Source organism: Physeter macrocephalus, chromosome 2 (genome assembly GCF_002837175.3).
Source record: "Physeter macrocephalus isolate SW-GA chromosome 2, ASM283717v5, whole genome shotgun sequence".
NCBI classification, from domain to species: Eukaryota; Metazoa; Chordata; class Mammalia; order Artiodactyla; family Physeteridae; genus Physeter; species Physeter macrocephalus.
Window position 1 is genome coordinate 134,275,539 of NC_041215.1, and position 24,277 is coordinate 134,299,815.

The window sequence follows — 24,277 nt, forward strand, 5'->3', positions numbered from 1 at the left end:
GTAAAACATCATGACTACTTGGAAAAGTTCTCCTCTGCCAATGTGGGAATGATTATGGAGCAAGTGGGCCAACCACAGACTTGCCTCTAGCACAGAAAGGCTCTAACCCAAGGCCCTGGTCCCAGCCGAGGCCCCCCGGCCAGCTACCTCGCTGAAGGCCGTTGGGTCAGTGAAAGCCGCCCTCTTTCCTAGAGCTCTCTCAATGCTGACCATTTTCCCAATCTTGAAAGCATCATGTCAACAGCTGAAACACTATTCATCACTGAACACACACATTTTTGAGATGGGGGAAAAGTTTCTAAAGCAACTTTTATTTACTTATCGGGATATCTGTTCCCATAGAGATGTATGGCTCAGTATCTCCATCATCCTTCTATGTTTTTAACGGAAATCATCAAGGATTAACTTGCTTTTGTCAGTTCTTACAGAAAAGAATACTCCATTTAGAGTTCAAATGATTGAAGACAGTTTCCTTAAACTGGAAGGTATGGCTTTGATTTATATGTGAACTGTACCCCAATGATCTTGATCACGGAATGTTGCAATGGAGGAACCGTTATCTGAAAGCAAACAATACTTACTCTCAATATTTATCACTTACATCTCACATGATGGGCGATACTCAGGAATATTTACTTAATGCAAAAATAATTGCTAGGTCACGAAGCTAGGAGAGGATAACAAAGGAACAGAAATAATGGTCTGCGCCTCAAAGAGTTTACAAGTTAATGATGGAAACAATGTAGCAGACATCTGCCTAAATCTCAGTGGGAGAAACGTCTAAACATAAAAACAACTAACAGTAAGAAGGCATTTCTCCTAAAAGCAGATGCCAAAACTCTTATAAAGAATCAAACAATAACTTTAGAGCCATTTCATTTCAGATGTCACCAACTTCTTAGAGAAACCCCACAAAACGTTTTTAACCTAAAAATAATGAATTCTTAATTAGCCATCAAAACCTACTCCAATAAAACCTGGTTTATGGAAGCAGACATCATCACGTGATACTGATTTTGGGGAGTAGATTCTCCAGCAAATTAATTCTCAACCAAGAAGGCGACCATCTGCAAGTGTTCCACCACAGCTGCTAGAAGGGTGTTTGGCCAAAGCATCCAATTTATGTATCGGCGGATTCATGCTGTAAACAGAATCCGAAGTGTGAGAAATAATCGGCTGACCAAGGGCTCTGATGTCCTAACGAGCCTGCGACTCGACCCACCGGGAGGAGCCTGCTCATCCGGTGCACAGAACAGATTCCACAGACTCCGGAGTTATGAAAACGTCTCCTAGACCATTTGAAACTAAACAAAGAAAAACTTTGTTTCTACAAGACAACCACGGATCTAGTTTTGATGTTGCATGTTGCGTTATTATTATTATTTTTTTAAATAGCTATTACCACTGTAGCAGCAGCTTAGCGACTCAGCGTCTGCAGTGTGAGCAGTTTTGATAAACAGCCTCTGCGGGCCACACAACGGGGATAATGTATCCTTAAGTACCGCCAATGAGCTGCCATTCTGCACAGCCAATTACTTCTGTGCGTCTGTCACTCAAAGGAAAAATGACTGAGCCCATTAGATCAAACCTTTGTCACTGTTCCTAATGCACTCTCAGGCCTCATTAATCTCCAGGAGCAGCCACAGAGCTGCCGGGGTCTCATTGCCTCCCCCGACCAGGCCCACGTGAAGCCTCTCATCTCTCCCCCAAGTGTTCCGCGTTAATCAAGCTCTCCTTATTACCCCGGTCCCTGTCACGGCGGAGAGCGCGCTCCCTCTTAAATGCTCTCATTATGACCCATCTTTAGAGCCGGCTAAGTGGAAAAAAAAAAAAAAAAAGAGAGAGGGAGAGAGGGAGAAAGAGGATGGGAGAGAAAGAGGAGAGGAAAAAGCAAGTCCGATCACATTAATATTCATGACACTAATTAGTATTCTAGGTCACTGAATATTCATGCTATTAGTTGGGTTTTTTATGGGTTTGCTGGATGCCCTGATTACTGAAGTGTGGAGGGACACAGCATGGTTGAGACTTTGGATGTCCACAGCGGTTCAATACTCAAAACACATTGAGATCCCTGCCCCCACCCCTGGAAAATCAGCCTCAACCCTCCAGACGGCTTTCATATTTTGAAACCGCTGGGGGCCTGAGTGGGGGGAGGTGGAGGACAAGCGGGAAAGGTCTCCCCGGCACGAAGGTCTCAGCATCAATCTGGTTAGGATAAAAACACACCCACAGTTGCAAATACCCGACAAAGACACACTTTAGGGATGAGAAGATAGCCGTCATCTAGGAAGCAAATGTCGCAACCAGGAGTTACGGCGAACGCAGGAATAAAGAGAGGATGGACACACAGAACTGGGGAAGAGCCCCCCATGGAGATCCAGGGAAGTCCGGAAGGGCATTTCTCCGGCTGCCCAGCTCACTGCCATCATGGGGGGAGCTGTGGGTTGCGGGGCATGCGTTTAGTTGATTCTGACCCACTATGTCTACTCAAAGGCTAAATAAACACTTCATGGCATTTACCAAAATTAATTCAAAAGCACAACTTCTCAACCCTCTTCCTTTCTTTTCTTCACTAGTGATAGCACAACCATTATGACGGATGCCTGATACAGTTCTGAAGAGTCACCCCGGGTCGGGCTTTGGAAAGGCGTGCAGTGTGCCACCCTTACAAGGATGGGGGTAGGCACTGTTTTCCCATTTTCAAGATGAGGAAGCTGGGATTTAGGTCCTAAGGTGGGGAAGATGGGATTCAGTTTAGTGTTTCTGACTCCAAAGCCCCCACTGTTGGCCATTACGTTTTCCTGCTTTCTACTGAAATGTCAAAATACCCGTCAGAGCTGAAACAATCCTATATTCTGTCATATATGAATATTATTCTACCAACCCAGCCAAAAACTCGTGTCAGAAAATATTTTTGGACATTTGACCCCCTTCTCTGGAAGCATCCCTGAAATGACAGTTGGGCAGACTCTAAAATGTGGTTTCCGATGGGTTCCCGTTAGAATGGCAATGCAGGTTCCATGCTGAAGGAATGGAAATGGCAGATACTGCCCTGGGCATCCTCAGCAAGTGACCTTGGAGGAAGGGGAAGATGGGATGGGGAAGGTGGAATTTAACCAGGACTGAATCAAGAAATATCTTCTGGATTCTTCTCCTCCTTCTCCTTCTTCTTCTTCTTCCTGAAGTAGATGCTTAAGTAATTTTTTCAGAAATCCATTGAGAGGGAAATGTTCTATATCCCTGTATGTGATCCAAAAATGTCTTCACACTTGACTGATAATAGTTTGGCTCTACATAACCTTCTAGATTCAAACTTATTTGTTCTTGTAACAAATACAAGGTGTTACTCTTGAGAAGGTCAAGGACTATCAGAGTTTTCTTCCTTGATAGGTAACCTCAGTCTTCCCTTATCTTGGATGCTTTTGGGGATTTGTCCATGTGTACAGAGCTTCCTCTCCCATCCAGTTTGATACTTGACTCTTCAGATGGGAAGACACTGGCATTTCCTTTGTCACCTCTGGCATATTTTCTTCTGCTATATTGCCAACAGTATCTTTAAAGCCAAGTTCTTTATAGTACGTAATCCATCTACTGAAATTTTTATTTTTGCAAACTTTCTCCTTAATTTCCAAGAACTCTTTCTCCCCAGGTTTTTCATGTCATCTTTTGTTCGTTTCCTTTTGGAATACAAAAAGCAACCTCTTAAATCTTTCTGATGATACTAGCTGTAATTTCCTCTTAAGTTCCCTTTCCCCAAATTATCACTCTCTTTCTTCCAAGATCAGTTGTCCTTTTGCTTATGTTGGTCTTTCACGTTTTGACTGTTGGTCTCCACAAACGTCTTGGTTGTCCACTCATGTTTATGAATAAGAGCAGGGCTGAACAGACTCTGCAGCCCTGGGGCACGTGTGTGGCACGTGCTGACAGGTGGGTTCGTCTCTGACCAACAATACAAGTTCATGGGCGGGCTGGCATACCTCCATTACGTCCCTCATGGTCAGAGCTGCCCTTCCTTGCCATTCATTTACGTTTCAGAGGTCTGAGTTTTCCAACCTGCTTCCTTCTCTTGCAAAAGCACGAGCGCCCACATCAGGGTATCCTCCCCAGGCATGCTGCTGACTTTCCCAGTGGGGTTGGTGGGGATGTCACTGGTCAACTCTTCCTGAACGTGTCCCTCAGCCTGCAGTGCCTGCATCCCACAGGTGCCCCGTGGAGCCGGCAGCCACCCCGTCGTCACTGCAGCTCTTCTGTTCTGGTTAACTCACGAGCCCCCAGATGAGACCCAGGCTGGGTTATCAGTATGCAGGTATGCAGTATCAGGTATGACAATGTGTTTTTCCTCCTCTTCCCCAAGTCCCTGGCGAAACTCGGTAGTAAGATCATCACACTTCTAGCATTTTAATGTTTGAAAGGTAGTCAGCATTCCAATACTGGCAAACCACTCCCCGATACTAGGAATAACATAAGACCACCAACTCCTGCAAGTAATTTTCTATCCAATTGCCCCTTTTAGACCCTTTAGCAATTACCACCAGCTTCAGTGGTCTTGCGTGTGTGTTTATCTTCTGATTCTTCCACCCCCCCGTTGAAGTGTAAGCCCTTGGAGGGAGGGCCCCCTGAATCTCCAGAGCACCCATCAGGGCTGGGCATGCAGCAGACTCAGTAATGATGGTAAGTGAATGGTACAGGAGGCAAAGCGATAAGGTATCCAAATCATTAAATTGGTTGGGAGAAACTAAAAGTCAACACTGACATACAGTTAGGCATCATAATGTTTGAAACATGGAATGCATTACGACCGCACACTAGAAAGCTAAGAGAAACATCTGGATAATTATTCCAACTAAGGAAGAGTGCAGTGAGATGGCTGGATATAAAACATACAAAAATTAGGATCTTTCTTATTTCTTACCACTTAGATGATAGAATAGACAACCCCTCACCCCACCAAGTATCAGCTTCACATTTCACCAAAAATTATAATGTAATAGAATGGATTAACAGGACACATACAGGATCTAAATGGAAAAAAGTGTTAAAACTTTACTGAGGGGTATATAATAAGTTTGAATAAACTGGGAAAGAATTGTGTTCTATGATAAACTCAATATAGTTAAGATGTAAGTTCCTCCACAATTAATTCATAGATTAACAGCAATGACAGTCAGAGTCACAATGAGATTATTTTTAGCGGGGTAGAGAAAGGTTTCAAGTTATTCCGAAGTTTACTGGAAAAAATAAATGGTGGCAATAACCAAGAAACACTATAAAATAAAAAAGTAATATGAAACCATGTTATATGTTACATTACCAGATATAAATTGAGCCATGAATCTAAGACAATGTGGTAAATCCACACAACGTGGAGAAAGTAGGTCAATGGAATAAAATTTCAAGCCCAGAAACATAGCTAACTTGATTAAATGAGTTAGTTGTGCAAGAAAGGTGACAAATAGAATCAACAGGAAAAGGAAATAACAAAGAGAGAAAGAACAATTAGTTATATATTTGAATAAAAAGTTTAACTAGATTTCCTATTATATATAATAGACCCAAACAAATTAAAGGTTGATTAGAGGTTAATTATAAAAAAGGGGAAAAGGAACAACAATAAAATTATAAAACTCTGAAATACATATATATGAATTATGATCTTATTTCAGGATTATTAAAGGCTTTCTAAACATCTAAAGTAGAAACTACAGAAGTACAAGTCTTATAATTTGATTACATACTAAAGAGGGGGAAACTCTGTATGTAAATAAGACTATAATATTCAAAAAGCAAATAGTAAACTGGGGAAATAGCTGTAAAATATATTACAAAGTGTTGTTATCCTTAATATACAAAGAGTTCTTACACGTCAATAAGCAAAAGGCAAGCACCTAGTGCAACAATGGACAAAGGATATATCTACACAATTACAACACAAGAAACACACAAAACCCATAAATATACGAGCTGTTCAACCTCACTACTAACTGAAGAAATCCAAATAAACAAAACACGAGATATTTTTATTGCTTATAATATTAGCATAGATTCTAAAAATGTGTAGAGGTGAAATGAGCACTCACTTTATGGACGGAAGGGTATTTTACATAAAACCTTTCTAGAAATGAATTTGGAAATATGTACGGAGAATCTTGTAAGTGTTTATATCCACTGGCTGAGTCACTTCGCCTATGGACTTTTATGCTAAGACATTAATAAGTTACACACAAAGATTTCACTACAAGTGTGTATCAGGTCTATGTGAATGAAAAAATGACTAGAAGGGAAGGCACATAACATTGATCTAATTCATAACATGGAGATAGAAAACGAATAAAAAAAGAAAAAAGCTATAAAGAAACAAAGACGCCCAGTTAATCCAGAGGTCTAAAACAAAATGGCAGAATTCAAATGAGTTGAGAATGAAAGATAAGGTTAAGTAGTGTGTTACGTTCTTCGGCAAGTTAGCTCTAAAATAACTAATACCTATTTTTAACTAAAAGTCCATCACTTAAAAGTAGCATCCATTTACTTCAAATTAAATTTGCTGGGTTGGAATTCTTCATGTGAGAGAGTGCTATGAACAATAGGGTAGAGCTCTGGGTGATACCAGCCAAGGACATCGCCCACAGGCTTAGCTGAGGGTACCACATCCCTGAGCACTGCTGTGACCATGAGGGACTTTCTTCCCCCAAAGTGGTGCTGTGCTCCTGCGGACATCATATTCCCACTTCCAAGTCCCTACTCGTGATCCAAAGAAGATGAAACATCTACCAGGCTCCTTGAATGGGGATTTACCCAGCTTAGGGTTGAAAGGACATGCTGTAATAAACTGACCATGGGTGTGACCATGGACAAGGGATTTCAATCGTGACCCAAATCTTCCCATTCACCCAATAGCAGGAATCTTAAAGAGAAAGCAACTGGGCATTGAAAACTCAATCCCTAGCCAAGGCCCAGGACATAACCTCCTCTGGGGATATATGATAAAGTTCATATGGCATTTTGTATTTTCTATTTGTTATCAAACACTACATTTTCCTTAGGACAGTAAGTGGCAGTTAGGCCCCAAAGAACACAAATCTCAGGATGACATTTCAGACTCCAAATCTTACATAGCTGACACTTCTTCAAATCATCAGGACTCTTCCCTCATCCTATGTGCCTGGCAAGTTCCCATCCTTTCTTCACACCCCACACAGGCATCCCTCAAGCCCTGAAGCCTTGCCCCACCTCCTGGGGTGAAGCCGAGCACATCACCCCTGGGCCTTCACACCTCCTGTGAGCTGCTGCATTGCACTGGCTCATCTGCTCATCTTTCCCACCTCCCAGAGGGTGAGATTCCAGAGGGTAGGGATTATGCCTCATTTTTCTGTACCCCCAGAGCTCAGGACAGTGACCGGCACACATTAGAAACTTCATACATGCTTGCTGACTTGAACAAATAAATGGAGAGATGTGTCACAATGGTTAGAAGGGGAAGTGGAAAGTTGGTTATAGGGTGACTGCCTCGCATAGAAGTTCTGGAGGTCAGAGATTCTGGATCCACAGAATGCACAATTCCTGGCACAGAACGGCTGCTCAGCAAGTACTTTTTGAACAAATAAATAAATTAATGAAGACATTAGCTTTTTATTCAGTATAGAAAATTTTTTTTTCTTGGGCACTTTTCTCTCGTCCCATCCCATGGAGTTAGCACACCATCTAGAAAAGGAAAACTCATGTATCACTTGGAAGGAAGGTCAGCAGGTCATGAGACCACATAAAGTAACCGTATCAACTTTCTAGAATGAACTAATGTCTCTGTTATCAGAAAGGCCAGTTTTAATTGGATTAGTCACAACAGCTGATGTTTGTATTGTGCTTTATGAGTTTCCGCAGCACCTGCCGTCACACCTCTGTGATGGGGGCAGGGCCAGGCAAGATCAGCCTAACGTAAAACATGGTTCAGTTACCTGCTCAACACCACGCAGCACCGGGCAGTAGAACCCAGGCTGCTGGACCCCAAATTCTGTCCCCTTTTTCTTACCCTCCTTTTGCCAAACAATGTCATTCACGCCACGGAACTGAGGAGTCAGCATCATCCCTCTTTAAAAACATTTAACATTTCAGAAAGGAAAAAAGGCAGCATCTTTAAGAAGCAGAGACATATGCTAGGAATGACTGCAGAACAGAAATCTATTTTGAGAAGATCAGATGTAGGTTGGAGACAGGAAAGGAAACAACTGAAATCTGTGAAGGGATTCCATATGTTGGAGGAGTCTGAGTTTGTTGGTGGAAGACTTAAAGCGGTTCTTACCACCTTTTCTCTAATAAGCGATCATGGGAAGGTAAAAGCCACAGCACAGTTTGCCGAGACTCTTAAACAAAAACAAACCACGGCACTCTGAATGGTTTGCATTGCACACCGAAGCCAGGAATTTCTCAACACATCTATTCTGAGAAAACACGAACTTTCTCTGATCCTGAACAAAAAACAAGTTCTCCCTTAAAAGAGAATAAAGAAAACCAAAATTGTGTGAAAGAATCACATAACAGTTACAAGAGAAAACTGAGAGAATCTGAACTTTATACAGGTCCGGGGGTTTCCTTTAAATCTTGCTCCAAATGGCTTTTCCATTTTTCTAAACACAGTCACTACAAATTAGTTAATACTAATCCTTGACACCTTAACAACGAATTCATGTTTTTTAGAAGGCCCTTAAACCGCCATCATGTGTAAAACATGACTTTCAACCACCCAGCCCTGGGAAAGCCTAGTGGTTTGTGCAGCTGTGACTCAAAGTGCCACAGTTTGCTTGTTGGCAGTCCAGGAACCCAAGGGTGTAGCGGAAACAGTCATCCACAGAAGAGATGAGACTTGTAAACCTTATTCTACAACCTTAATGGTCAAAATCTCCACTTAATCCAAAAACCTCAGTACTGTCCTCCAGCCAGGACCACCCATTGCTGCCATTGTGCTGGATTTCTTCAGCATGTCGGCTGTGAGCTTACCTGAATTTGGTGAGATGTGCAAGCTGCTCATGTCCTTGGACAGGCCGTTGGTTTTCGGGCTGGAGATGGGTGCGCAGGCCGATGTGGCTCGGGGGGGCCTCTTCCCTGGGACTTTCACAGTGGTTCTCAGAAGATCAATCTCTTTGCCATGAACATTCTGCATGTAATCCTGTTCAAAATGTTAAACATCCAAGAGAGATTAAAAGAAAGACCTTTTACAATCTAGGACAAGAGGTTCTATCAGACATCCTGAGTTGTAATCCTATGACCCTTCCATGGTGGCAAGCGCTTAAAAATAAGGTTTTGATCTGTCTTGTATTGGTGGCATCATCATTACACTGAAATCAGCTCTGCCTCTGTGTCCTGAACTAACCCAGGCCCTGGAAATACAGGAGACACAGTCGATGCTTCTATCCAGGAGGATGGGACACCAGTACGGACATGAAATCCTATTTTGTGAGCTGCTGCATATTAGATGGTACCTTAGGAACCTGGGCTCTTCCTGTAAGTTTTGGGTAAAATTCCATGGAGTAGGAACTATATTGTAATAACCTTTTTGTCTCCGAGGGCAATACCATTAGACATCTAGGTAAGACTGAAGTTGTCTGGTGGGAACTCAGGTGAAAACTCTAAGTAAGAGGTCAAGCATTTTGTTCAGGAAGATGTCTGAGGGGGTCAGTGGTATGGTGCTGAAAAAACATGGAGGTCACAAGAGCTGGATGCTAAAAAAGAAAGCACATTATTTGTACTCAAGCATTATGTTTCTCCAAGTGATTCACTGTACTCCGAAAAAGTATCTTGCTTTTGTCTACACTTTGGAGGTGAATGACTAGCAATTATCACGGAACTAAAGGGAAGTCTAGGTACACAGGGAATTCTTTGTGCCGTCACCTAATTCAATATGGAGGAAAACAATACTTAAGAATCGGCTGTTGGGTGGGGAAAGAGAAGACAACTGAGAGCCAGAGTGAGGGGCCTCTTGACGAATTAGAGGAGTTACTGGCCCTTTCATACATTTTTGGGGGGCGATGAACCCCCCTGTCTCCGCAGACATATCATTAAACCAACATCACACATGAAGAAAGGATATAGTCTATCTAAATCACTCTTGGGTAAATAATATTTCAAGTGTTTTAAGACTAACCAGGAAATGAAATAAACAGATTCCTTCCTTGGCAGAATCTTAGTGGATTCCTTTTAGGATATAAAGGGAAAAAACCCAATAAATTTGTATTGATTATAAACAATAAAGTTCATGTCAATCTAACTTTAGAAGAACTGCCAAACAATCCGGTGTGCCACCGCAAGGGACCCAGGGAGTTTGGAGAAGCGAGCTGTTTCCTTATAATTGCCAATCAACAGAGTCAACAGATACAGAGAGAGAACTAGATGAAGGTCTAGCAGCAAAGGGCACGGGTCAGAGGCCTCAGCCTGCAGGACGAGGAAGGTCAGTCCAGGTGTACGGCAGAAGCTTCCGAGGGCACAGAAGGTGCTAGGGAAGCCAAGAGAAGGACTCCCGTGGCTTCTTTTAATTGCAAGACGGTGTCCATATTGCGTAAGGTGAAGGGGTTGAGAAGCAGTCACTGGTTTATCCACAAGTAGGAAGTTTGCTGATAGAAGTTATGGCGCAAAAAGGAACTCAAAGTACTAGATTCCAACACAGGAGTCAGAACCCATATGGGTCGCTGGGACCGTATGGGACAGAGAGAACGGTCCTCTCTCCAGCATCTGTAGGAGGGAGGGCCAGCTCTGAGTGTCAGACCTCACCTGAAACCCAAGCAGTTGGACTTGCGGCCGCATGGGAGCCACCCTAGACTCGGGAAAGGGAGTGGGAGAATTCTCAACAGAGGAGGAAGGGCTGGAAGAGAAACTCCATAACGTGAAGGGGGGCTGGAAGAGAAACTCCGTAACGTGAAGGGGGACCTTGTGATGGAGAGTACAGCACCCTGGAAGGTTCACCAAGCACCAGCCCAGGAGATGATGACGCAGTGTCCAGGATGACTTCCTAAGGACAGACCTCAAATGGCCAATTCTTAGTGCAGAGCTAAAGCTCAAGAAGCTGAGGCTAGAATCAGGAGGAACGTGGGACTGAAGATAAACAAAGGATCAGAAGCTGCACCAAGTAGGGGCAAATTCAGACCAGCTCCTCCAGGGAGGGGCGAGGCTGGGCCTTCCTCAGCAATGATAAACCATCCCGACAGAAGCACCTGCACCGGCACATATGCTGTCAGCCGGGGAAGCCGGGAGCAGAGGTGCCCAGCTGTGCATTTAATCCCCCAGGGCAGCTCAGGGAGGGACATCTGCCGGGGTCGGCCGCAGGCATCTAGGAGGAGGGTCACCACAGGTTTGGAGAAGGGGTGGGCTGTGTCCACCTGGGAACAGACTAAAGACTCCACTTGAAAGGCAAGATGCTTCGACTACCCCCCCCCGCCGCCGCAAATATAATCTACTATGAAAAAAGTTGTGGTTTTGAAAGGATGAGGACAAAGGATGGAAAGAAAGTTATTATCAATAAATTAGGCTAAAGGATAAAGCGGACTGAAAGAAATGTAGAAGTCTCATGACCAAGCTCACCACGAGGATGGCCAACAAAAGGCACACAGAGGAACGAAGTGGCTTTTGGTTAGTACAGGACCAAGGGTCAAGGTTATTAAAAAAAAAAAAAAGGTTGTTCCTAAGCATCTTTCATTTGCTTCCATTAACATTGACTCCAAATAGACAAACCCAAGTTTCAAAACCAAAGTTAATGCTTGTAAATAATGAATTCCTTCTTGCATAGTTACTCCTTTAAAAACATCAACTTGCTACAACTTTCTTCTTTAATGCCAATTCTTAACAAATTAAAATACAATAACAGGAGTGTAATTGAGCATTTATGGCTTATGGGCTCTAAAATGAGGCTAATCAGAGAGTGACTAAGCCTCAGCGTGGTCTCTTTTTTAATAGGCATGTTTTAACATACAATAACCAGGATATTTTATTTAAAATTATTATAGAAATGTACCAAGTGTTGGCTCTCTGCGTTTGAACGCGGCGACGGAACCCATTTATCTTTGGCTCAGCATGGGCGGGGGATCTGTTTTCCTGCCTGAGTTAGGCATTGAAAGTGCAGAACTAGTTCTTAAGAAAATCAGAATACAAGTCTGGCAATTCTTAAATTTCAAACCACTAAAATTTATAAAAGTGTTACAAGATCCATTTCCTAATCCATAAAAGTCTTTCAGAAACAGGTGGATACGTGAGTCTGAGAAACAACACTGAGTTTTCCGCTTTTGAAAGAACTACGCTTTTCATCTCTCCCCAGCTTGGTACTTGAGGAATTAAAGCTACAACCACTAAACAATGGCGCCTCCTCAGAAGTGGGACGCGCAGCCTGATGGTCCGAGGTAGGGACCGTGCAGGGGGAAATAAAGCCAGCGAGCTTGATTTTGATATGCAAACGTTACAGATACAACCCCTCTCCGTGTTCCTCGCAGAAAATGCTGATCGAGGATAAAAGGGGAAAAAACCCTTTAACAAGGCATGAGGGTAATTCAAAGCCAAGTACTTTTAAACAGCACTTAACAAGTCCCCGGGGCCCACTCAAGAGCCAGGCCCCCCAGAGGTGCTATCTCCTGCCCCTCAACAGCTTGAAAAAGTAGTACTTGCAAACCTATTTGCATTTTTCTTCTCGAGTTGTCCGTGCTCATCTCGTGGATTATTGTTTGCAAGCAGGCGCCGGAGCAGAGGGCCGTCCCCGACCGCGTGCATGAAGCTCCATAACCGAGCACAGTGTCCCCCTGCCACCCCGCTCCTGCACCTTTGCCATCCCTTGTTTTTTACATTTTCCTCCTAATTATGTTGCATCTATTGCCGTACACTTAATTAGCTGCATTAATGTGATTTCTTTTCACATAGTCAAGCAATTAAGAGCTATGATTGAGTTTCATTCAATTAGCCTCAACAAACATGCTAATTGATGTCCCAGATGCAAATGAGGTGCAGTGAGAGGAACCTGCTAGCAATTGAGAGCCGTGTCAGGGACCCACAGCTTTCAGCTTGCCGACAGAAGCACAGCTCAATGTGGCTCCCACCTTCGGCGAGGCTGCCTTGGGAGAGGGCGTGGAGTCCTGAGTGCCTCGGTGGGTGTACCCGATCCCTCCGGATTTGAGAATTAATGGATTGGCTGCTGTAACGGTGTTGTCCTAAAATCTCACAGGTACCCATTACCAGGACTGGGAGGTCATCACTGGATGACACTCAGCTCCGGCAATTAGAGTGGTACCAAGTCCTCATCAAAGCACCGCACGAAGCTCCTAAAAACACCCCACCAGAGTTCTCTCCCCAAACGGCCAAGGGAACGATGTGTGGGTCTCGTCTTGCCTATCCCAGAGCCCTCTGTGTGCGTGACGGCCTACGGTTCTCAGTAAATGGTGATTTCATCTTAGTCAGCTCTGGGGCATTTGGCACTTGAAGCTCAGCTCAAATACAGCAATCCATCAACAGTCCCTAAAAATACTCTTACTATATTGATTCTCACCACCTCCCATCCCTTTGTTACCTTTGGCTGTCTGGGGAAAGATGGTTTGCTTCGCGTGTTCATAGGGTACCAAAAAGCAGTTAACAAGATCTTGAAGCTAAACCCAAATGCATCAATGATGTGATTGGCATCTCAAAATTAGATCATCAGAATAAAACACACAGCTTTGAAATGCAATCAACATTGCTCCGGTTTTAACATATACTTTTTAAAGGTACTAAGACTCTTCATTCCCATAATTAAATGATGGAAAAGTTATAGAAATCTTTGTTCCAATTAGGTTTTCTCAATCAGCTCTGGTTTCTAACTGTGCATAAATGTTGAGAAATTTATTATTTTCTATCACTATCTAATATTTTGTCTAAGTGAGGTAACTGTTAGGCCATATCGATGCTTGCTTTGGTCTTTTTGCCACGGCTAATCTAGTCACGTGTTTTCTCTTTGCATAATCTAAGTTCAGCAGTCCTCAAAGTGTGGTCCTCAGCGCCCTATCAGGGGCTTCATGAGTTCGACACTATTTTCAAAACAATCCCAAGACACAGTTTGCTTTTTCCCTGTGTTGAAATTTGCTTCGATGGTGCAAAAGTGATGTGGGTAATAAATACCGCTGACTCCCGGCACGAATCAAGGCAACGGTAACCACGCTGTATTTTGTACACTGTCATTATTTTACTGATCGTCACGCTCTCTAAACACAAACAAAAAAAACAAAAAAGTTTCACCCAGGGAAGTTTTCTTTTTTCTTTTGTATTTCCTTTGATTGTATTGGTCTGAACTCATTTCACATTAACACTTCAACATTTTAATTTCCCGTTAACTGTAAAGAAGAAAACAGAGGAACTTCAGAGAATACTGAACCAGAGTTGGTGTTATAAGAGCACTCACGTATCTTGCTAACAGAAGTATATTCACTGTTAAATCAAGAGCCTGAAAAAATGGCCACATTTTTTCCCCCAGGAATTTCTCTTCTAGGTAATAATTCTAAGGTTCAAAGATACGACAAAATTTAGTTCAAGAATTTTCACTGAAGTTATATAATGGTAAGAATAAGCAAGCGCCTAAATGCCCATTACAAATATTTTGAATTATGGGATAATTTACAGCCATTCAAAATCATATTTTGAAGAATACTGGCTGACTTTAGATAACAAAGTATGTTCTTAATAAACCAAGAAAAAAAAACCACAAACAACCTACTGATTTAAAAAATTCTAACCTTTGAGCTTTTAAATTTCCCAGGTGATGCCACAGCAAGTATACTTAAGCGTTTCTGCTGCGCCGTGAGGGCTGACCATCCTGCACAGGAAACCTCTTCCCTGAGTGTTTCATTCACAAGCTGAATTCGCCACTTGTTTGCCGGGACAACACTTCTACTTGAAAGAATGACTATGTCAGACATTAACTATGGTTATTCGGTCTTGGGTATGTGGCAGATATTTTCCTGAAAAAGAACAAGTACTTTGCTTGTATTTGTACCGTAAGGAAAGCAGCTGACAGTATTTGTGGCCAGTGATAGAATCTGAGCTTTCCAGCAACAATGAGAATTTTGAAAACTTGTGTCTCTCACCGTGACACCTTCCAAATACCTGGAGTCTTTTCTGACAAGACTGGTGGCGATATTAACGAATGTGATTTGGGGGTATTACTTGATGAAAAGTATCACCAATTGGAAATCTGCATACCTCAGTTAAACAAGCTTTTTGAAATGACTGACACGGTGTGTCACATGCATGGATACAAGATCATTCAAAGTGCAAGACAGGTCATTGGATTCAATGTAGCAGAGAAGGAAAATTTCACTGAATTCCTAAGCTTTAATAAACTGTCACACGTCAAGTTTTAGTGTAGCATCCAAGAAGAACATGCACAATGATCTGAAATGGCTATTAAAATACTCCTCTACCCTCCTCCACTGTTGGTGGAAATGTAAACTGGTGTCACCACTATGGTAAACAGTTTGGAGGTTCCTCCAAAAACTGAAAATAGAGTTGCCATATGATCCAGCAATCCCACTCCTAGGCATATATCCAGAAAAGACAAAAACTCTAATTCCAAAAGATAAATCCACCCCAATGTTCACTGCAGCATTATTTACAATAGCCAAGATGTAGAAGCAACCTAAATGTCCATCGACAGATGAATGGATAAACAAGATGTGGTACATATATACAATGGAATACCACTCAGCCATAAAAAAAGAATGAAATAATGCCATTTGCAGCCACACGGATGGACCGAGAGATTATCATACTTAGTGAAGTTAAGTCAGACAGAGAAAGACAAATACCATATGATATCACTTGTATGTGGAATCTAAAGTATGACACAAATGAACTTATCTACTAAACAGAAACAGACTCACAGACATAGAGAACAGACTTGTGGCTGCCAAGGGGGAGGGCTGGATTGGGAGTTTGGGGTTAGCAGATGCAAACCATTATATATAGGATGGATAGACAACAAGGTCATACTGTACAGCAAAGGGAACTATATTCAATATCCTATAATAAACCATAAGTGAAAAGAATATGAAAAAGAATGTATATGTATGTATAACTGAATCACTTTGCTGTACAGCAGAAAGTAACATAACATTGCAAATCAGCTATACTTCAACAAAATAAATTTTCAGACAAGCACACTTAAAATAAAAAATACTCCTTCCTCTTCCAACTAAGTATCTCTGTGAGAGCGTCTTCACATACTTTAACCAAAACGACATGTCTCAACAGACTGAAGGCAGAAGTAGAAATGATGGTCTAACTTTCTGAACTGAAATCAAAGAGCTTTGAAAAAGTGGAGAACAATGCTACCCTGCTTATGATTTCCTTTTGTTTTGGAAAGTATCTTTTTCATTAAAAAATGTTATTTATGGAATAATAGGTAATGGGTAGGTTATTATTATTTTAAATGAATTATATGAATATTAAACGTTTTCTCAGTCATTTCTCAGTAATTTCTCCCATGATAAACATCAATAGATATAATCTACAGAAACAAAAGCTCTTTCAGATTCTTCAGTTTTTAGGAAGGTAAAAGGGCCCTAAGGCCAAAAGGTTTGACACCCACTAGTCTAGCTTGATGTTCACAAAACAGCCAAGGGCTCTGTGTGTGTGATTTTATGCACACAGCTGGGGGAGAAGCATCACAGCCTGACCTGTGCAGATATTAGAAATGGTCTGCAGATATGTTTGTCCTCTCCTGGAGGACAGGAAGAACTGTCTTCCCTATTTTCACTACACTTCATGAATGTATCCAGGTTCAAGAGGAACAGTAGTTTATATAAATTCTATTTTTAAAAACCCTTACTTCTGGCTCAAAAAAAGGATGTAAGAGAAGCCATTGTCGGAGGCACTGCTATTCCCAAACTCCACTTAATACTATTTTCAAAGGAAACTCATCTATAAAGACATACATAATACCATCCCTTCAAAGAGACCAAGCAAACGCTTAAGTCCAACATGTATGAATAATAAACAATAGCCTCATATATAGTCACAGACACAGAGGAAAGTAATATCCTAAAAATACTATGAAAATAGTATCGTAAAACTATGAGAACTCTCCCGGCCACATCCTTTCAGATCAACATCCCTCAAAGAAGACAATTTCTCCTTCTCTCCAAAGTATCACAGTTACAATAGCAAAGGTAGCAGGCAGCTTCAGAGAAAAACCTTATGAGAATCAATTTGGTTTCCCAAAGACAGCCAACAGAATTCCACTGTTGCACTTCTGGAGCTGCTTCGGAAAGACCACTTGACCAGCGGATGTCAACGTGACCTGTGGCCACCGCAGGAAGAAGATACCTGGCAAATTGGACGTCAAATGGCGTCTGAGGCAAAGGCATCGCTTAGGACACCTGATTCTGAAGCAAGGCTTTATTGGGCCTGGGTAATTACCTAAGAGGTGGTAACGGAAAAGGTTGGTGAAGCGTCGTGAGGGATCGGTGGTGGCACCCTTCGCTTCCACAGGGAGCTCAACACCACTGAAGCAGGGCAAACCTCTCGAGTGCATGTGCTAAAAGCGCTGGCATCCAACACATGTGGGCTCAAATCCAACATTAGCCCAGGGGGAATAGGTTAATATAATATAAATCAAAATGGCAGAAAATTCTACGTTGAATTATGAATATACCTTTTGCTTCTTGATTGCATCTGTCTTGACCGACCTAGTATATTGAACTTTACACTGCAAGAAAGATTTTTCTCATTTTAGGTTAAACTGAATATTACCCAGTTGTAACCCATGCGTGCTCAGATCTAGCCTATCCGAAATGAATGTGTTGGATATGCATGCAGGCCTCTCCCAGAGGCAAGCAAGAGTGAGAGCTCACAGCAATGAACGACAAGGGGCCCCACTCCTTGGCTCCACAACTCTTTTCATAATTAAATATGGCGTGAAACAACTGGACCAGTAGTCAGATCTTGGAAATTCTGAGTTATGTAGGAATGGTCACCATAATGATAATTAGCTCTATCTGAACCTCTTGAAAACTTCAGATTTCTTGGGATGAATTTGCTAGAACATGAAGCACTTAAAGAAACAGATTTTTTTTTAATGTTTATTTGTATATTTATTTAGTATCTGTGAGCTCTGTGAGGGCAGGGACAGTATCCCCAGCACCAAGCAAGTGTCTGACACAAGGTAGACACACAGTGACTTTTTACTGAAGAAATGAAGAAGTAGGATTTACACACTCAGGAAAGCAACTCAGACACTGCAAAGAGATGGGAAGGAGTAAAAGCAAAGGGACACCAGTTAAAGGAATGTCAGAAGGAAGGGACGGCGACAAGAGATCTTCTAGAGGGAAGAAACAGATTTTTAAGACAGAAGAGCACACACGTCTGTCTTCAGAGGACGCGAAGGATCGCTAAGCCTCTTCTTCTACCACTTGACCCAACATAGGACAGAAAAGTTCCCACTTCAGTTTTTGCCCATCACAAAATTTAACTACTTCTTCTAATTTCAAAACTTTCTCTAGGCCTGTCTGGAAGTCTCAACGTTTATTTTTTTTTTCTGATGCATCGCTTTTTTTAGGAGTGATTCTGTTTTCCTAATGCTACTTACTGCCCGCCAAGGTGGTTTACAGTAGTATGATCAGATTCATTTCAAATGAATAGCAGTCAGTTCACTGATTAACATAGTTTTCTGGTTTCCTAAACCAAGGATGCATGTCCACAGAAAACAAAGTTCGCCTCCTCCGGGCCACAGGGCGGCCTCAGAGTGAGAGTGCCTGGGATCCTCTGCCTGTTAGGAGTTGTGGGCTTGGGCCACGCTATTTAACCAGCCTGGGTCCCGATTTCCACATCTTGAAAAATAAGGGTGTTAATAGTTCTTGCCTCATGAGATTGTTGTCCTGATTAACTGAGACAATAGACAAAGAGCTTGAAAGAATGCCAAAGCCCTTAAGAAATGTTGGCTCTTACTGCTCTTGTCCAATAAAAACAATGAAATACTTGCCCTCTGATTTTATGTGGGCATTTCCCGAAGTGTGGGCAGCACCCCCACTGGGGGTGGCCATTCCGACAGGATAAGCCACGGGGGTGACCTGCAAAGCTAGTTTTCACTTCACAGCATAGGAAAAAAAAAACTGTCCTCGGCAAACGCGTGACATTCTCCACTTTTTCTTTTTCTCCCCCCTCCTCCTTTTTCTTTTCTTTTTTTTTGGTGGGGGAGGCACGGACAGGGTAGGCAGACATTTTTATTGCAAAATGCCGTCTGGAAAAGATGCAAAACAAAACTGCTAAAATGCAAGGGAGAAAAACAAAAGGCCCCCTTCCCTTTGCTTATTGAGTTCAAAGGCAGAACAGGCAGCACCCTGCAGCAAATGGGAAGCTACACTAATTTTAAAGCCATAAAACGCTATCAAGTACCCCGCGGGGCAGGACTACACGAAGCTCGTGGCACCTAAATAAGATATGGTTCATTTACTTCGCAGCTTAGCCTAATGTAATCATCAGCGGATTTTTAGCCTAGAGTTGTAACAGGCAAACAGCCGCTGTGGCAGAGGCGGTACTCTCAGCCATCGGCGGGGCCGCGGCTAGATGGCTGTTGATTAGAAAATTTTTCAGTTTTGACAAGCACTTAATGAACATCAATCGCACCTTGATTGGTTTCCATCTGGGGCCACAGGCACACCTGAGAAGAAGCAGGTCTCTCCATCTCCACTTCTCCTTCCTTCCCAACACTGTAGCAACCAGCCGGCAACCAGGTTAGAACCGGAGAAGCACATACTTACAGAGTCGAATAATGAAATTCCATTTCTTGGCAGCAGGGAAAAAGAACATTCCCGCACTGTCCCCCACGTCCAATCGCTCCCACTGAGAGTTCTCCGGAGCGACTTGCCGTCAGTGAAGAAAATGGACGGGTTTGATTTATTTACCTTTCGCAAGAATTTCCGGCCACAATTAGTAACCCTCAAAAGGCCCGAAATGGAAAACCAAGTGATACAGATCGGGTACAAGGATGAAGCATCATGCTGCGTACTGATAAGACAATATTCCAAGGACTCCTCTGGAAGCTTTACTCAGATCCACAAGCTACATGGTTAAATCTGTACAGTTAAAAAAACATATACATACTACTTTTTTTTTTTTGAAAAGCAAGAAGGCAGAAGAATTTTTCAATGTAGAAAAAAATTTAAGTTAGGTAGGGTCTAGGCTACCTGGTGGTTTAATTTCTATACAGCTATGAAGACTTTATTTGTCTGAGCTCACCCTACTTATGGTCACTCTGTTCTCAACATCAAGACATGTACTACGGTAAGCCTGCACTGTGGCCATTCTAACCATCAATCTAAACACTTTCAAAGCCCAAGGGCTAGCTAAAATAAACAAGGAATTCCTCAGGGCAGAAATAAGACTTTGATAAAGAATCTAACAGTTCTATGTATGTGTAATAGGTATGAGTTTTTCAGTAGTCATTTTTTTTCTAACAAAAGTTGTAGCTATTCCCTGAAAATATTTATACTACTGTGGCAGTATCATTCCATGGGTTTGAAATCATTGATATACAGGAGAAATAATTTATCATACTATCTGAAATCCATTGGACGAATGTCAAAAATATTTCCCAGGTCACCTAAAGAGCAGAGAGGGACAGCCTCCCTCACTTTTGGAGGGCACTTGGCAAACACAGAGAGAGCCCATGGCCCATGCGGGCAGGGCTGGGTGGGTGTTTGCATGCCACATGGGTTTCAGACCATCATCCAGGTTATTAAACCTCCAGAGCCCACCACGTTCATGACTGACCCTAACGAATTTCTCTGTGGTATTTCTCATCCAGGGTCCTCGTTAATGCTGGGCATCTTTATGTTATTTTTATTTATTTTTTACTTTTTTAACATCTGTATTGGAGTATAATTGCTTTACAATGGTGTGTTAGTTTCTGCTTTATAACAAAGTGAATCAGTTATACATATACACATGTTCCCATATCTCTTCCCTCTTGCGTCTCCCTCCCTCCCACCCTCCCTATCCCACCCCTCTAGGTGGTCACAAAGCACCAGGATGATCTCCCTGTGCTATGCGGCTGCTTCCCACTAGCTATCAATTTTACGTTTGGTAGTGTATATATGTCCATGTCACCTACTAGAGCATGGCCTTGAGGATATGGGGAGGGGGAAGGATAAGCTGTGACAAAGTGACAAATTAAACTTTTAAAAAAGAGTTCAGTCTATTTGGTAAGTAATATTGCTCAATTACCCCTATAAAAGTGGTGAATCTGTGCTTTGCCCGCGTTATTTCTTAGGACATTATTAGACAATAAGATTCAAAATGATCATTTGAGCTAATGTTTATTACTCAAGAATAAAGAAATAACTATTTACTAGAAGTCTAATTACTAATGCAGCTATGACTCCCTTCTGGTTTTACAGAGTATGGATCACCGAACTAACTAATCAATTGATAATCACGTGAAGTAGCAACAAACACTCGGCAGAACAAGAGAAGTTTGGGGCTTGGACGTTTACTTGGCACGTAGGATCCGTGGGATACACATTTTAGGTAAATCTCTTATGGGCAATGATCTTGAAATGTCATTTCTATTCGATTTTAGTGGCTGTTTTACTATTATTGCCTCGTTTTAGGACCAGTACACAAAATTAACAGACAAAAGGAAATAGCTTCATGAATGAGAAGTGTGGAATAAAATAGGTTTGTTTCTCCTTAAATTTGCTGCTGTCAATAGAAGTGGAGGATAAACACATCAGAATCCAGTTTCTTTCCCCCCCTTTCTTTTCTTCTTGCTTTTTCCTTTTATTGAGGGCAGGAGGGACTGGCTACTTGGAATGGCAAATTTAGATCGAGTAGGTTTTTTTCCTTAAAATTCTTAAGCTTAGTGTCTCAGGAAATCAAGGAAGGCTCACTTTGGAAGCAAGCTCAGATTCTTCAAGTGGACACTGAGGAAAAGGCAGGGTGAGAAAGCTGATGAACAAGGAAGGAAGGGCAGAGAGAGGGGCCCATCGCAGAAGTAAAGGGGAACCAGGACCAGTTACCTGAAGGTGGGAAAGGGGTATTTAAAACCCCTTCAGAAGGAGTTCTGTTTCTCATCAACTAGAAAAGTTACTTCAAAAAGAGCCCACGATAAGCTGTCCCATGGTCCATGAGCCACTAGTTCCGTCTCAGGATGACTAGGGGATTATCTCAAAGGATACATGTTGCGCTACACTAAGAATCAAAACTGGAAAGTAGGAGGCTGGTTTCCGTTCCTAGTCTCCATGGATCTCCCTGTAGAACTGCTCCCAAAGCTCAATTTCACCAAGGGTTCTGGGAAGATTTTGCTAGATTTTGTGGGAGGTGAGTTGGAACGACCTCAAAAGCACAGCCAGGCAGGTCACCAAATGTCGTTTGTGGGGATCTTCACTGCTTTCCCCACCTGTAGGTGCCGGGTGACAGCTGAACCCCAAGAATGAGATAAACCCGCCGCGAAATGCAGTTACCGGCCTTTCTAGGACCTGGGAAATGCAAAGAGCGACTTTCCCATCCCCCGACTCCTGACCACCGGTCAGCCAGAGCCATCGGTTTTCACCCAGGAACATCTCAGCCTTTGAAATTACGTTGGGCTTTTCCCCCAAGTGCAGTGCAGTTTGTTCACATTGGAACAGAGGGGGCAGTAAATATCATTCCTTCCTTCCCCTCCCGAATGTGGAAGGAGGCTCGGGAGTCCATCGTGGAGATGGAAGGAAGTCAGCAACATTCCAGGAAAAAGCAAAGCTGGAGGTGGTGGCCTCGACGGTGGCTGCAGAGGTCAGCCTGACGCTCTGCCTCTGGTGGCACAGGCTGAGTGGACACATGCTCGGTGGCCTTGTCCTGTGGGTCAGGGACCTGGGCCTCCTGAGAACAGCCTGCCCGCAAGAGAGACTAATGGAGCCCCAGAGTGATGCAGTCAGTTGGTCTCCCAGTTAGAAAAATGACTGCCCCTCTCCTGGGGGGAGGGGATGTTACTGTCAGAGAATGACTGCTGTGGCTAAAACTTCCAAAACTATGTTGAATAAGAGTGGTGAGGGGGCAACCTTGTCTTGTTCCTGATCTTAGTGGAAATGGTTTCAGTTTTTCACCATTGAGGATGATGTTGGCTGTGGGTCTGTCATATATGGCCTTTATTATGTTGAGGAAAGTTCCGTCTATGCCTACTTTCTGGAGGGTTTTTATGATAAATGGGTGTTGAATTTTGTTGAAAGCATTCTGTGCATCTACTGAGATGATCATATGGTTGGTTTTTCTCCTTCAATTTGTTAATATGGTGTATCACATTGATTGATTTGCGTATATTGAAGAATCCTTGCATTCCTGGAATAAACCCCACTTGATCATGGTGTATGATCCTTTTAATGTGCTATTGGATTCTGTTTGCTAGTATTTTATTGAGGATTTTTGCATCTATGTTCATCAGTGATAGTGGCCTGTAGTTTTCTTTCTTTGTGAAGTCTTTGTCTGGTTTTGGTATCAGGGTGATGGTGGCCTCATAGAATGAGTTTGGGAGTGTTCCTCCCTCTGCTATCTTTTGGAAGAGTTTGAGAAGGATAGGTGTTAGCTCTTCTCTAAATGTTTGATAGAATTCGCCTGTGAAGCCATCTGGTCCTGGGCTTTTGTTTGTTGGAAGATTTTTAATCACAGTTTCAATTTCAGTGCTTGTGATTGGTCTGTTCATATTTTCTATTTCTTCCTGGTTCAGTCTCGGCAGCTTGTGCATTTCTAAGAATTTGTCCATTTCTGCCAGGATGTCCATTTTATTGGCATACAGCTGCTTGTAGTAATCTCTAATAATCTTTTGTATTTCTGCAGTGTCAGTTGTTACATCTCCTTTTTCATTTCTAATTCTATTGATTTGAGTCTTCTCCCTTTTATTCTTGATGAGTCTGGCTAATGGTTTATCAATTTTATTTATCTTCTCAAAGAACCAGCTTTTAGTTTTCACATCTTCTTTATCCATTCATCCGATGATGGACGCTTAGGTTGCTTCCATCTCCTGGCTATTGTAAATACAGCTGCAATGAACATTTTGGTGCATGACTCTTTCTGAGTTATGGTTATCTCAGGGTATATGCCCAGTAGTCGGATTGCTGGGTCATATGGTAGTTCTATTTGTAGTTTTTTAAGGAACCTCCATACTGTTCTCCATTGTGGCTGTATCAATTTACATTTCCACCAGCAGTGCAAGAGTGTGCCCTTTTCTCCACACCCTCTCCAGCATTTATTGTTTCTAGATTTTTTGATGATGGCCATTCTGACTGGTGTGAGATGATATCTCATTGTAGTTTTGATT

The 24,277-nt window shown here is 42.4% G+C and overlaps 1 protein-coding gene across 1 annotated transcript in view; it reads right to left on the reverse strand.

The window, feature by feature from the left end:
- The window catches only part of AGAP1 (ArfGAP with GTPase domain, ankyrin repeat and PH domain 1), a 339,370-nt gene that overhangs the window by 177,200 nt on the left and 137,893 nt on the right, over nt 1-24,277 (reverse strand). The window contains exon 7 of the mRNA XM_055079504.1: nt 8,992-9,160. Within this exon, the coding sequence (XP_054935479.1) occupies nt 8,992-9,160 (169 nt within the window). The remainder of the gene's footprint in view (nt 1-8,991; nt 9,161-24,277) is intronic.